Source organism: Cotesia typhae, unplaced genomic scaffold (genome assembly GCF_013202065.1).
Source record: "Cotesia typhae breed Kobodo isofemale line unplaced genomic scaffold, CoteBio_Ctyphae contig_33, whole genome shotgun sequence".
NCBI lineage: Eukaryota > Metazoa > Arthropoda > Insecta > Hymenoptera > Braconidae > Cotesia > Cotesia typhae.
In genome coordinates this window covers 138,381-150,869 of record NW_027423741.1, presented here as the reverse complement: position 1 = coordinate 150,869, position 12,489 = coordinate 138,381, and the positions used below count along the sequence as shown (strand labels likewise).

General features: G+C 27.0%; 3 protein-coding genes and 1 long non-coding RNA gene across 10 annotated transcripts; 3 read left to right on the top strand and 1 right to left on the bottom strand.

The window, feature by feature from the left end:
• Positions 1–160: 160 nt before the first annotated feature.
• On the top strand, positions 161–8,162 carry LOC141526143 (uncharacterized). 3 transcript variants are annotated; one of them, XM_074240958.1, is made up of 12 exons: positions 161–632; positions 698–932; positions 1,172–1,347; positions 1,453–1,711; positions 1,798–1,916; positions 2,065–2,155; positions 2,223–2,655; positions 6,013–6,212; positions 6,299–6,431; positions 6,751–6,884; positions 7,346–7,547; positions 7,698–8,162. In XM_074240958.1, exons 1-12 carry the CDS (start codon positions 388–390, stop codon positions 7,805–7,807), a joined length of 2,337 nt encoding a protein of 778 aa, XP_074097059.1. In that variant the 5' UTR covers positions 161–387; the 3' UTR covers positions 7,808–8,162. The 3 variants fall into 3 exon arrangements, with proteins under 3 accessions (XP_074097059.1, XP_074097058.1, XP_074097057.1); XM_074240957.1 differs by lacking the exons at positions 6,013–6,212; positions 6,299–6,431; positions 6,751–6,884; positions 7,346–7,547; positions 7,698–8,162 and adding exons at positions 2,759–3,072; positions 3,152–3,696 and having other exon boundaries at positions 1,453–1,699; XM_074240956.1 differs by lacking the exons at positions 6,013–6,212; positions 6,299–6,431; positions 6,751–6,884; positions 7,346–7,547; positions 7,698–8,162 and adding exons at positions 2,759–3,072; positions 3,152–3,696.
• Positions 7,400–9,560, bottom strand: LOC141526167 (uncharacterized). 3 transcript variants are annotated; one of them, XR_012478983.1, is made up of 4 exons: positions 9,421–9,560; positions 8,196–8,382; positions 7,619–7,797; positions 7,400–7,538 (listed from the first exon to the last, which is right to left on the bottom strand). It is a non-coding gene; the product is annotated as an uncharacterized LOC141526167 (long non-coding RNA). The 3 variants fall into 3 exon arrangements; XR_012478981.1 differs by lacking the exon at positions 9,421–9,560 and adding an exon at positions 8,481–8,617; XR_012478982.1 differs by lacking the exon at positions 9,421–9,560 and adding an exon at positions 8,433–8,569.
• LOC141526158 (trypsin-3) lies at positions 8,286–9,611 on the top strand. 2 transcript variants are annotated; one of them, XM_074240987.1, is made up of 5 exons: positions 8,286–8,377; positions 8,466–8,634; positions 8,718–8,843; positions 8,997–9,125; positions 9,244–9,611. In XM_074240987.1, exons 1-5 carry the CDS (start codon positions 8,286–8,288, stop codon positions 9,481–9,483), a joined length of 756 nt encoding a protein of 251 aa, XP_074097088.1. In that variant the 3' UTR covers positions 9,484–9,611. The 2 variants fall into 2 exon arrangements, with proteins under 2 accessions (XP_074097088.1, XP_074097089.1); XM_074240988.1 differs by lacking the exon at positions 8,997–9,125.
• Positions 9,612–9,669: 58 nt separating this feature from the next.
• L(2)k09848 (WD repeat domain 74 lethal (2) k09848) lies at positions 9,670–12,467 on the top strand. 2 transcript variants are annotated; one of them, XM_074240985.1, is made up of 8 exons: positions 9,670–9,723; positions 9,831–9,876; positions 9,981–10,128; positions 10,188–10,283; positions 10,365–10,668; positions 10,737–10,834; positions 10,906–11,107; positions 11,182–12,467. In XM_074240985.1, the coding sequence occupies exons 2-8, from the start codon at positions 9,843–9,845 to the stop codon at positions 11,242–11,244; spliced, it is 945 nt and encodes a 314-aa protein (XP_074097086.1). In that variant the 5' UTR covers positions 9,670–9,723; positions 9,831–9,842; the 3' UTR covers positions 11,245–12,467. The 2 variants fall into 2 exon arrangements, with proteins under 2 accessions (XP_074097086.1, XP_074097085.1); XM_074240984.1 differs by having other exon boundaries at positions 9,682–9,876.
• The last annotated feature ends 22 nt before the right edge of the window (positions 12,468–12,489 follow it).

The following is a 12,489-nucleotide window of genomic DNA, read 5'->3' as shown; positions in this document are numbered from 1 at the left end:
AAAAAAATAGTATAAAATTTTTTTTTTATTTGTTATTGATATCGGAATATTTGCTAAGAGTTTATAAAAAAAAAAAATTCTTTATCAGTTTATATCTTAAGACACAAAGGTATCTTCTGAGTTACTGTGAATCGTTAAAGATAATAAGAAAGATCTAGAGTATAATGCCAAAAGTAGTCAATTGAAAATTCACAATCGATATCAATTTACCTTCAAATGGAGTTAGTGAAGTACATATTTTGACATATAAGTGTTAATAATCATGTAATTCTTTATTTAAATAAATTGATTGTCAATTTAAATTTGTGTATAATTAATTCTACTTGATAGAGGGAAAAAAAAAAAAAAAAAAAAAAGCACACTGTGAATAAATGATAATAACATGAGATGTATTTTAATTATATTAAATTAATCTTATTTGGTAGCATTATTAATTTTGTTTATAATGCTAACCCAAGCAATGTATCAATTCAATCAATAATAAATAATAATGTGTCTGATGCGCCGCAAGACTTGAGAGTTAAAATATTTGATGAGTTTGGAAATATTAATAACGATAATAATCATGATAGCGTGTTAAAATTTAACATCTCGTGGTTACCTCCATACTCATGGTGCCCTACATCATACAGGTAATTTTATAGATTTATTTTTTATCACTTAATTATTATTTTATAAAAATATTATTTATTTGCAGTATTTTTATAAATTCCATGACAGTTGACCAAAAAAATACAATTAATTGTCTAGAAGAAAGTATTTTTTATACAACAACAACAACAACAACAACAGATGATAATTTATTCAATATTGTTCTTCCTGAGAATTCACTGTTATCAGATGTACCAGAATTACAAATCAGACCTAGTTGTACTTATGAAATTCAAGTTTTTGCAAATCCACGTGTAAATGCAAACTCCAACGTTGCTAAAGTAATAAGTCTCTATTATTATTACTATTGATGTAAATCTTTAATGAAAATTATTCATCCAAGTAATTACTGGCTTCTTGCCTTTAACTTGATCAATAATAATAATAATAATAATAATAATAATAGTGTCGAGAATAAGATTTATTTTAATAAAGAGCGTATTTAATTTTTTATAATATTTCAAGACAATTAATAACCATTTAGAAGAAAATTGTCTCATAATTATTGAATAATTTTCAGATTAACATAACAGTACCAAATTGTATAGGAAAATTATGCAATTGTGATGAAGCTTCGAAATTACTACTTCCTTCAGTTGAGGTTAATGCATCTATTGCAGACTCGAAAAATATTCTTATATCATGGAGTACAATACAGCTATTGAATGCTACAGCTATTTCTTCATTCATTGTCGGGTAACGTATAGTATATAATTTTAAATTATTCTCTCATTAACTCATTACGATGTCGTAAAATTTGTTGTTCAATTTTGTATTAATAATTATTTTTAAATATTTCAGATACTCAATACCGATTTTAATATCTAAAAATGGAATTCCAGTCTACAATTTGACGAAATTAACGAGCGCGCCGAGCAATGCCCGGTCATATACTTGGCATAGAGAATCAGTTAATTTAATTTTTAATAAAGAAATTAAAATTTTTGTCGCTGCTGAAGATATTAACGGGTGTCGCGGTCAAATGGGTAATTTTATTATTAAAACAAACGTCCAACCACTTCCAATGTCAATCACGTACAGAAATCAAGTAAAATATATAGTTAATATTATCACGTAATATTATTTTAATTTTTAAACAAAAGAAATGATAATCAATACTATACGTTTGGAATAAAATATTTCTAGTGGCTTATATGGAGCACAGTACTTATAATTTGCTCAATAATTATTGGATTGTTCACTTACATTCGAAATCAAGGTCATGAAAATTACAAATTCATTTTATCCAATCACGTTGCGTCTGGGTGAGAATTTTTTAATAATAAAAATATGTATATGTTTTTTTTTTTTTTTTTTTTTTTTTTTTTTTTTTTTAGATTTACTATCGATAAATAAAATGATTAAAGTATCGTTCGTTAATGTGACCTGAATTATACGTTATTTTTTTCTTAGCATTAGTAACATCAGAATATCAAAAAGAAACGGCTGGATAAATACTGTTCTAAAGAAGAAAAACATGCTTTATACAAATGAAATTATTGAGGTTCAATTAATAATTAATTTTTAATTTTTATGAGATAAAATTATTAAAATTTATTATTATTTTTTAGACGACGGAAACGATAACCGATAGCTATGAAATATCGTATGACCGTATTAAAATTTCAAGTGAACTCGGCAAAGGCCAGTTTGGGAAAGTTTACTTAGGCTATTTAGACTCTGTAACTAAAAATAATAATAATAATGAAAGAGAGGAAAATGGTTTTCCAGTGGCAGTAAAAATGATGAACCCGGGGAATGTTGATAACAAGACAGAGGCACGTCGACAATTGATTTACGAGATTGGGACAATGAAACGTGCCGGATCTCATCCACATCTTGTTAAACTTATTGGCTGTTGTACGAAAGTTGAAAATCCAATTTGTATTATTTTGGAGTACATCGAAGGCGGTGATTTGCTTGGTTATCTTCACCAATTGCGTGATAGTTTAGATAAAAAATTAACATCAACTGATTCAACATCAGAATTGTGCTCAAACGAGAGTAATAATCAATAATTATTAATTCCACGCAACTGAATGTGTAAATAAAAACGCAAGCGTTGATATAAAAAATTTATTGACTTTTTATTTATTTTTATTTTTAGATTGTTCTTACGGAAATTGTAAACACAGTAAACAAAGTGGCTCTTTAATAATTGATAGTTTTTCTATTTTATCGCCAGCTACTAATTCAATTACACCTGAAGGCAATAACAATCACTCTTATACGAATGTCAGCTACGAAAATAGGGTTAAAAAAAATATTCATTACTCAACAGGTGGCACGGTTGATAATTATCGATTTATTAACTTTGCAATGGACATTGCTCGCGGAATGGAACATTTAGAACAAAAATATATTGTTCATAGAGATTTGGCTGCAAGAAATATTCTCGTTACCTCAAATTTAAAATTAAAAGTTGTTATTATTTTTTAATAATACTAATATATTGTATAATAGCATAAATTAACATAAAATCTAATTAAAAATAAAATAGATTTCAGACTTTGGACTGTCTCGAGACGGGATCTATATAATTGGACAAAGTGGTAATGGAAGTAATGGAGTCAGACGACTACCAGTACGTTGGATGGCACCGGAAGCTCTTCGAGATCGTGCTTTTACTTTTAAAAGTGACGTGTGGTCTTACGGAGTGGTGCTGTGGGAAATATTAACACTTGGTGCCTTTCCTTACGACGAAATACAAGATGAAAAATTGCTCGAGTACATTATCATGAATAATTGCCGTTTGAAATGTCCTGACAATATTTCACCAGAATTAGACTACTTTTTACAATCATGCTGGTCTACGGAGCCGTCCAAACGGCCCAATTTCCATCAAATTTCCCATCAGCTTACCTTATTTTCCGTTGATTCCAATACAGTAGCCATTTATAATCCCTCTTACGATATTGTAACACTTTAACAATCTATAAATTAATTACATCCATTACTGATATTTAATTATCCTATTTAAAAATTGTTTTATAAAAAAATGTCTACCAGGTAATATTAATAATATAAAATAATAATTTTTATTTATCTTGTTTAATGTTGTTAATGTTTAATATCTGTTGGTGAAACTTTTCTTTTGATAGTTTTAAGACAATAGATTTATTATTTATCTTTAATAATATACTTGTAAGTATAGATTAATAAGATAATTAATTTGATATCAATGCAAAGGGGTAGGATGTGAAGCTATGATGTAAGCAATGACATTTTTATATTTCTAGGACGCATAGACGTCTAAGCTATTTGCGTGAGAGTGATTTCGCCTACGCGACGACGTCCGCGCACATATAACATTGTACCCACCACCATCACCATCAGAATCAGATTCAGAATCAGCACCAACAGTTTCTTCTCTCTCTCTCTCTCTCTCTCTCTCTCTCTCTCTCTCTCTCTCTCTCTCTCTCTCTCTCTAAGAGCACCAGCGTTTACGCCCTCGTGATATAGAGGGTTGTAAGGTGATGGCGGGCAGATAGGTAGGGATGTAGATCCATGCAAGGGTAGTTGTGCCGATCGAAAGCTCACTCCAGCAGTTGTAGCGCCGACTCGGCGAAGTTAAAGTTGCGTAGTTAAAAGCACACTGTATAAAATAGTCGCACATTTATATTTAATAACATAGATAAATTTATTTATTTATTTATCATTATTATTATTAATAATAATTTAATTATACTCGACCCTAACACGTACTATTAATTGTAACTTAAAACAAAACAAAACAAAAAAAAAATAAATAAATAAATAAAAAAAAAAAAAAAAAAAAAAAAAAAAAAAAAAAAAAAAAAAGTAAAATTAAAAATTTTTTTAAATATATATATATATATATATATATATATATATATATATATATATATATATATATATATATATATATATATATCAATGAAAATGTCACGTCAACAAGCCGAATGGAAAAAAATCGTATTCGTATATATTTTACAATTATTTTCATGTAAGTTACTTGTCAATTACTAATGCAAAAAATTTTTTTTTTACTTTGTTTTTAAAATACTTTTATTATTGTGTATATATTTATATATGTATATATTGTTATTTTTTTTTCTCCCCCGAGTATAAGTAATAGTATACACATTTATATGTATAAAGTATAAATATAGATATATGATCTAGTCTATTATCCTTGATCCCCGGGGGATGAAGCAAATCTGCAGTATCTATATGTTGTCTATTGGCTGTGCCTTTCCCGGCAGTTCTCAGCTTGAACAGAAATCCCTCTCAAAGAATGGCCCGACCCTTGGAAGTCCATCTACTCGTGAATACAATGCTAATTCAAACAGGAAAAAACGTCGTGGCTGACAAACTTTTTCCTTTTTTTTCCTTTTTTTTTTCCTTTTTTAGTTATTTCTAACAATTTCTTGTTCATAGTTTAATGTCGATTATTATTTTTCTCATCGTTCATTCAGAACGATTAAGTCTGAGCAGTAGACTTTAGTACACCGCGAAACAATAGATGTTCAGGTGTCTGAAGGTGGAATAATCTGTAAAGTGATTCTCAAACACAATTGAATAATGAGATCATGGATACATTTATCAAACGGATATCTCGACAATTGTGTTTTTATTTTTAAATTAAAATGCATCCAATCAATATTCACTTTCCTGCTATTATTTCATTCACTTTTTTTTTTAACAACGAGAAATAATAATATTAAAAACCTGTAAAAAAAAAAAAAAAAAAAAATAAAAAGAGGATTAAATGATTTGTGTTATTATTTTTAAACGTTTTAATAATTATAAATGGGTATATAAAATAACTCACACATTTTCAAATCGATATTCACCTGGCTCTTAGTATAATATAACAAGGCCTTTTATAATTATCCTCAATATTATTAAGTTATTTAAAATATCTTAATCTCATCATACCGTTGAACAAACACTGTTTTTCATTCAAAGTTTGTCCTTTACTTTATAATATGTTTATTATTATTATTATTATTATTATTATTATTATTATTATTATTATTATTTTTTTTTTTTTTTTTTTTTTTTATTCTTTCACTCACCTAAAGCTACTGTAACTATATATAACTACCGCTTGTGAGCTAGTTTATATTTTTATTTAGTCAACATTTATTCTGCATTTTTTATTTATAAACTTTTTTTTTCTTTGTAGTTTGTATACACCAGCCGCTTATATATACAATAAAAAAATAATAAAACAAAGTTTTATGTCAAATATTAAACATTATACGTGACACAGTTTTCACTATACACTTAAATAAATTGGATAACTAAATAAACTATAAACATTAAATGCACTGAAATATTTTAATTATTATAATTATGAATGAGTTAATTGATTTGTTAATTGATGATTAATAGATGCAACACCAGAAGTACGGCTTATTGCCCCGAATTACGTCAAGTACAACAGTACAGCGGAACTGACGTGTGATCATACTGTCGCACTAGATGACCTTCATAAGGTTGAATTTTTAAAAGATAATAAAAAAATATTGGAATATATAAGAGATCGGACAGATCCATTTAGAAAATCACCGCCAGCCGGTTTAGAATTTGAGGTATTTTTTTATTTAATAAACAAATATTTATCAATTACTCATGTTGTCATCATAATCAAGGGCTTTTATAAATTGTATGTTTAAAGCATTCGCTCGATGGTAAGACAATCAAATTAAATGATGTACACTTTGATGCCTCTGGCTCATATTCCTGCTTGGTAAGCTCTACTTATCCAATTTACACTGAAAGCTCGGACGAAGTAAAGCTCCAAGTTATAGGTAATTATTAAACATTAATTAATATACACTATATATATATATATATATATATATATATATATATATATATATATATATATATATATATATATATATATATATATATATATATTTTTATATTTTTATTTTTTTTCGAGTATCAAATTAATCAGTTTGATTATTGGAAAAAGATCTTAAGTCTATTATCCAATGAATTTAAAGTGAATTTATTAAGTTAAAAATAGTTTTATTCAAGTTACTTAAAAAGTACTTAAAAGGGTTATCGAGAATGTTGAAAGACAATTATATAAATTATATCATTTGTCTTTGTGTCTTTTAGTACCTCAGTCAGATAATCCGCACATAACTTTCAAGAAGGCTGTTTACACAGTAAGAGAAGTCCTCGAGGCAAATTGTACCTCAGCTCCTGCGAATCCAGTTCCTCATTTGACATGGCTCATCAATGGATTAGAGGTATATATCATATTGTTATTTTATTTTACAAAACATTATCAACAATTTTAATAATCAATCTATCTACCGTAACGTTATTAAAATTTCTTTCAACAAAGTCAATATGTTGATTTTCAATTATCGTGTATTGTAAAGTCATTATTACCAAACAATTGCATTTAAATTTATTCATTGTCTTTCACTATTATTATTATTATTTTTTATTTTTTTAAAAAAACATAGTCGACCAGTGAAATAACTCATTCGTTTAATTTGTATACTATATTATAAACAAATCGGAAATTTGAAAATCAAATTTTTAACCATTTGAAATGTGATTTAATTGAGTTATAATCGATCAATGAAAATAAAAATACAATAGGTCAAAACTAAAAGTAATTAATAATTAATTGAAAGATTGAAGAGAATTATTTTTAAATATCAAACCTAGTAAAATGATTTTAAAATGTCACCAAATCTAGGTTATTGAAACACGCGTTACAACTTTCCCGTACCGTCAACACCAAAAACATTTAATGTCAGCAGAATCACAGCTATCTATTGAAGTTTCTGATTTACATGCCGGGAAAAATGGACACTTGGAAATAAGTTGCCGAGCAACAATACCAAATTATTTACTTCATCAAAAAGATTACGCTGACATTAGAACAAAGACTGTAACAGGTAATAAAAAATATATAAATAATTTATATAATAATAAATAATTTATAAATTGACAATATATTAATATTTACCTTTAGTATTATAATAAACCATCAGTAAATTATTGATTTTATTGACATTTACTATTTATAATTATTTATTTATGTCTAGTGGAAATAATTCCTGGTCCCTCTCCGACAACTTCGTTGGCTGTTCTTCCACGTGGACTCACACCGATCGTTATTTCAAGCGTATTGTGTGTGTTACACATCTATAATTAATAATAAATATATTTAAATAATAAATAAAACGTCAATTGCTAAATAAAAAATAAAAAAAAACAAAACAAAACAGAGTATACTACTATATAACAAAATGTAATATATTAAAAGAAAAAACAATAATAAATACAACAGATGAAGAAATATACATAGCCATTTAAAAAGACTTAAATTCATATGTTTTATATGTGAATAATTATATATTTTGTTAATTTTAAAATGTTTATCCAACTGTCAAATATTTATAGTATATTTATAATTATAAATTTATTTAGCCGTATTGAATATTTAATTGCAAAAAAGGACAATTATAGCAGTAATAACAAATATGAATTAACTATTTCTAACCGGATTGTTGGTGGCTATGCAGTTAAGATTAGTAAATTACCTTTTATGGTAAGTCCCTCGTTGCTGAATAGTTATTTTCGTTAATTAAACTATTATTATTGCCAACAATTAAATATTAAATTAGGTTTCAATGCAATGGCGGCATGATTCCGAACATTTCTGTGGCGGTAGTTATATTAGACCTACATTTGTATTGACCGCCGCTCATTGTCTTTGTCTCAGGTACTCTGGGGGAAAAAAAAAAAATAAAAAAAAAAAAAAATGAAAATAATATTACCTATAAACTAAATTTATTTTTTTAATTTCGTAGAACTCCTCGTGGTACCTGGACGGTCATGAACCCTTGGCTTTTTGTAGTCGTAGCAGGTAGTGCTAATCTTAAATTTGCCCCCACATGGCAAGTCCAGAATATTTATAGGTTAATACCGCATCAAGGATTTCATTTTCGGTCAATGATTAATGATATTGGTCTGATACAGGTTACACATTTGTTTATTTACTCTTTTTAACTCTTATTTTAATTGTTTTAATATTATATTTTTTATTAAATTATCGATTTTAGCTAGTAAAACCATTTCATTTAACTAATTACGTTCGTTTCATAAGACTTCCCCAGGCAAAAGTTGATCTCCGTGAAAATCATTTTTGTTCGACAATGGGATGGGGAGACACTAAAATGATCAATGCGGTAAATAATTATAATTGATTTTAAAGTTTATTGATTGATATGTTAGCTGATGGATGGTCAAGTTAATTAATTATAATTTTGAGAAAAATATATATATATATATATACATCAGTCTTTTGTTATGTTTAATTAATTAAATGTAAAAAAAAATAGCCCAAGATACTGAGAGAAGTATGGCTACCATTAATGCCGAATGAAGAGTGTGAAAAATATTTAGGAAGTGAATTGCCAGTGAAACAAATGTGTGCAGGGAAAAAAGAGGGTGGCGTTGACGCCTGTCAAGTATGGGAAATTATTAATATATAGAATAATAGATATATAAATATATAAATATAGGGGCGAGTATCAATCCTGGAAGATATAATCAATAAAACAGATTGTCCTTTTTTGGTTTGTCTAGGGTGACAGCGGTGGCCCACTTATTTGCAATGGTATTCAAGTGGGTATCGTATCTTGGGGATATGGATGTGCTGAACGTCACTCACCAGGAGTTTATACTAGAGTTGATCGTTATTTACCTTGGATCTACCGTTCTATGCTTAGAAATTATTCATCGACTATCCTCTACAACCATTACCTTTTTCTTATCATTGTAATCATAATAATCACCTCTCCATCAACCTTCAACTACGTCAACTGACAAATAAAACAAACAATTACTTTGTTATTTAAATATTTTTTTACATATAACACCTAGAAAATTTATTTAGATATTTATATATATATATATATATATATAACGTGTTCCGTTCTTGATCTCCTGCTATTCCCGATAATCCGCTAAAAACTAAAAAATGTACTTTAGCGCCACCATGTGGTCACAAAATAATTCAAAGTGTTGACACTGAAAAAACAACACACAACACGTGCTCACAATTTTGTTAGTAAAACAAAAAATACATTTTTTTATTTTATAATATTATATTATAAATCAATAAAGATTAATTAATTTAATTATATTTAATTAATAACAAAATGAATTTCAAGGATGACTTTGACATGTTTGTTGGTGGTAAATCTGGAGTATTTAAAGGTTAGATCATTTATTATTATTATTATTATTATTATTATTTTTTTTTTTTTTTTTTTTTTTTTTTAATTAATTAAAATACTTAATATTGTTATTCAAATTTTTAGGAGTTAAAATTGATAAAAACAAATGTATAGCAAAAAATATACAAAATTTAGTATCAATTACAAAAGATCATGAAGTAACAACAATGTCTTGGGGCGATGATGATGAAAAAGATGTTCTTATTGGTTGTGGGTCTACTGAAAATCGAAGGTATATTTGTTTTTGTTATTTTTACTTATTAATTATTAATTAAAAATTAAATATTTTAGTGTAAAAGTTTATGACTCACAATACTCGGCTTTTTCGACTTCGTTTTCCTGTAATGTCAGTCCTGGAAAAATTCGTGGAATTTCTCGTTACAATGAGTAAGTTTTTATTTAAACTCCATGACAATTTTTAATTATTATAAAAAATATAATTGAAGGATTTTTTTTTTAATTTTCCAGTTTTATAATAACAGCAGTAGAATCTGGAGACATTAATCTGTGGAGACACAGCAAAAGTATAAGAGTTATAAAAACGAATGAGAATTTACACGCTATGAGACAAAATAAATTTAATAATAATATAATAGCAACCGGAGGGAAAGAGCATCCTTTGCAATTACATGACTTGGAGCAAGACAAAATAACGTTCAAAGAAAAAAACGTTCGACATGACTGGTTGGAGATGCGTGTACCCATCTGGGTATCTGATATTGGTTTTTTAACTGATTCATCTAAGATAGCAACTTGCAGTCGCTATGGATACGTAAGTATTTTGTTAGTTAATTAATTAATTTAAAAATAGTATCAAAAATAAATTGAAAAATTTTTCAGGTACGCTTGTATGATCCTCTTGTACAAAAAAGACCAGTTATTAATATTGACATCAAAGATCAAGCTCTAACTACTCTAGCAATTGCACCAAAAGAAAAGTAAATATTTGTGTTAATTTATATTTAAGTAAATTATTAAGTTTATTAAAATTTTTTTTTTTTTGTTTTAGTCATATAGTAGTAGGCTCCGGCAATGGAATAATGAATTTAGTTGATTTACGTAAACCTGGAAAAGTATTGAATACATACAAAGGCTTTGTTGGTGGCATTACTGCCATTTCTTGTCCTAAAAATAATCCGTACATTGTAAGTGTTGGATTAGATCGATATTTACGGATTCATAACATTAATACCAAAGAATTGTTACAAAAAGTAAGTTTTATATTAAAAAATGTAATTTTCAACATTGAGGATTTTTTATTAATTTAAAAACTAAATTATTTCAGGTTTATTTGACATCAAGACTGAGTAGTATGGTATTGAGATCTGAGTTTGTCTTGAAAGATTAAGATTAATTTATTATTATGCCAAAGGCAATTAGGCCAGATGGCAATATTCAAAAATTAAGTACATAAATTTGTTTAACAGTTAATTAATTATACAATGATTATTTGCTATACCTAAATAATAACAAAATTGATATAAGTAATTATGAATATTAATTATTTTACATATTAAGTAACAATATTAAAAATAAGAGTTAAATTCTGATAATAGTATACAAATAAAACGATTTAACCAAATATAGTGAATAAGATCAATGGAGATTAAATAAGTAATCAAACAGTTTATTCTTGAAGATTTCTAAGCTAGACAAAGTCTAATAATATCAATTGGAAGTTCATCCCAAAGACGTATGACCGTTACAACAAAAGAATATTCATAATAAGTTGTATTTCATCTTAAGTATGAAAGAGTGCAATACAGGTCTAGTTTTAATATTATTTTCATGTCTACTACTATCTACTATTTCTATTTACTTGTTGTTTTTTTTTTTTTTTTTTTTCTATTTTACGAATTGCTAAAATGTCAGACTTTAAATCAGAAATACTTAGCACTTTGAAGACAGTAGTAGAGGCAATCTCCAATGATGGTAAACTTTCAATGACTGGATCCGGAATTGTGCCAACAATTATATATAAGCTGATAGCAATTATATATTGACTTGTATATAGTTGATCTTAATTTAAGTAGATCCATTTTATTAACCACGGATTCCGTAATTTTCACAGTGGAGGTGACTTGATCCTTAACCATATCTAACTCAGCAGTCAATAATGTCGCAATTTTGTTATGATTAATTGCTACATTTGTATTTAAGGTAGCTAACTTATCTCATTTATAGCAGACTGTTCCTCATGAAGAGTATTCAAACGACGATTACCAAAAAGTCATCAACTTTATTAGAGGATAAAGACTGTAATAAGGTCGATAGAGATGGGAATTTGCATTAGTGATTGCATGACCGAAATTAATTTATCATCAAAATTATAAAACAATTTCTTTCAATAAAGGGGAAAGAAGTAGAATATAAAGTAAAGAAGAAATATCGAAAACGACGATAATATTCAGATAATTGACAAAAGTACAATAAAAAATGACGCAGAGTACGATGATGAGAACTTTAATAAAATGAAAGTAATTTCTAATGACGAAAATCAACAAAATTACAATGAAAATATTATTAAAAAAAGAAAAATTGTAAAAGTTAAAGAATAAAATGCATATTCAAAAACAGTTTATTAATTTTAATG

Coding starts and splice junctions, on each gene's coding strand:
- LOC141526143 (XM_074240958.1), top strand. CDS start 388: ATGTATTTTAATTATATTAAATTAATCTTATTTGGTAGCATTATTAAT. Junction 1,348..1,452: donor ATTTCTTCATTCATTGTCGG/GTAACGTATAGT, acceptor TAAATATTTCAG/ATACTCAATACCGATTTTAA. Junction 6,885..7,345: donor GGCTCATCAATGGATTAGAG/GTATATATCATA, acceptor CACCAAATCTAG/GTTATTGAAACACGCGTTAC.
- LOC141526158 (XM_074240987.1), top strand. CDS start 8,286: ATGCAATGGCGGCATGATTCCGAACATTTCTGTGGCGGTAGTTATATT. Junction 8,378..8,465: donor GCTCATTGTCTTTGTCTCAG/GTACTCTGGGGG, acceptor TTAATTTCGTAG/AACTCCTCGTGGTACCTGGA. Junction 8,635..8,717: donor ATGATATTGGTCTGATACAG/GTTACACATTTG, acceptor TATCGATTTTAG/CTAGTAAAACCATTTCATTT.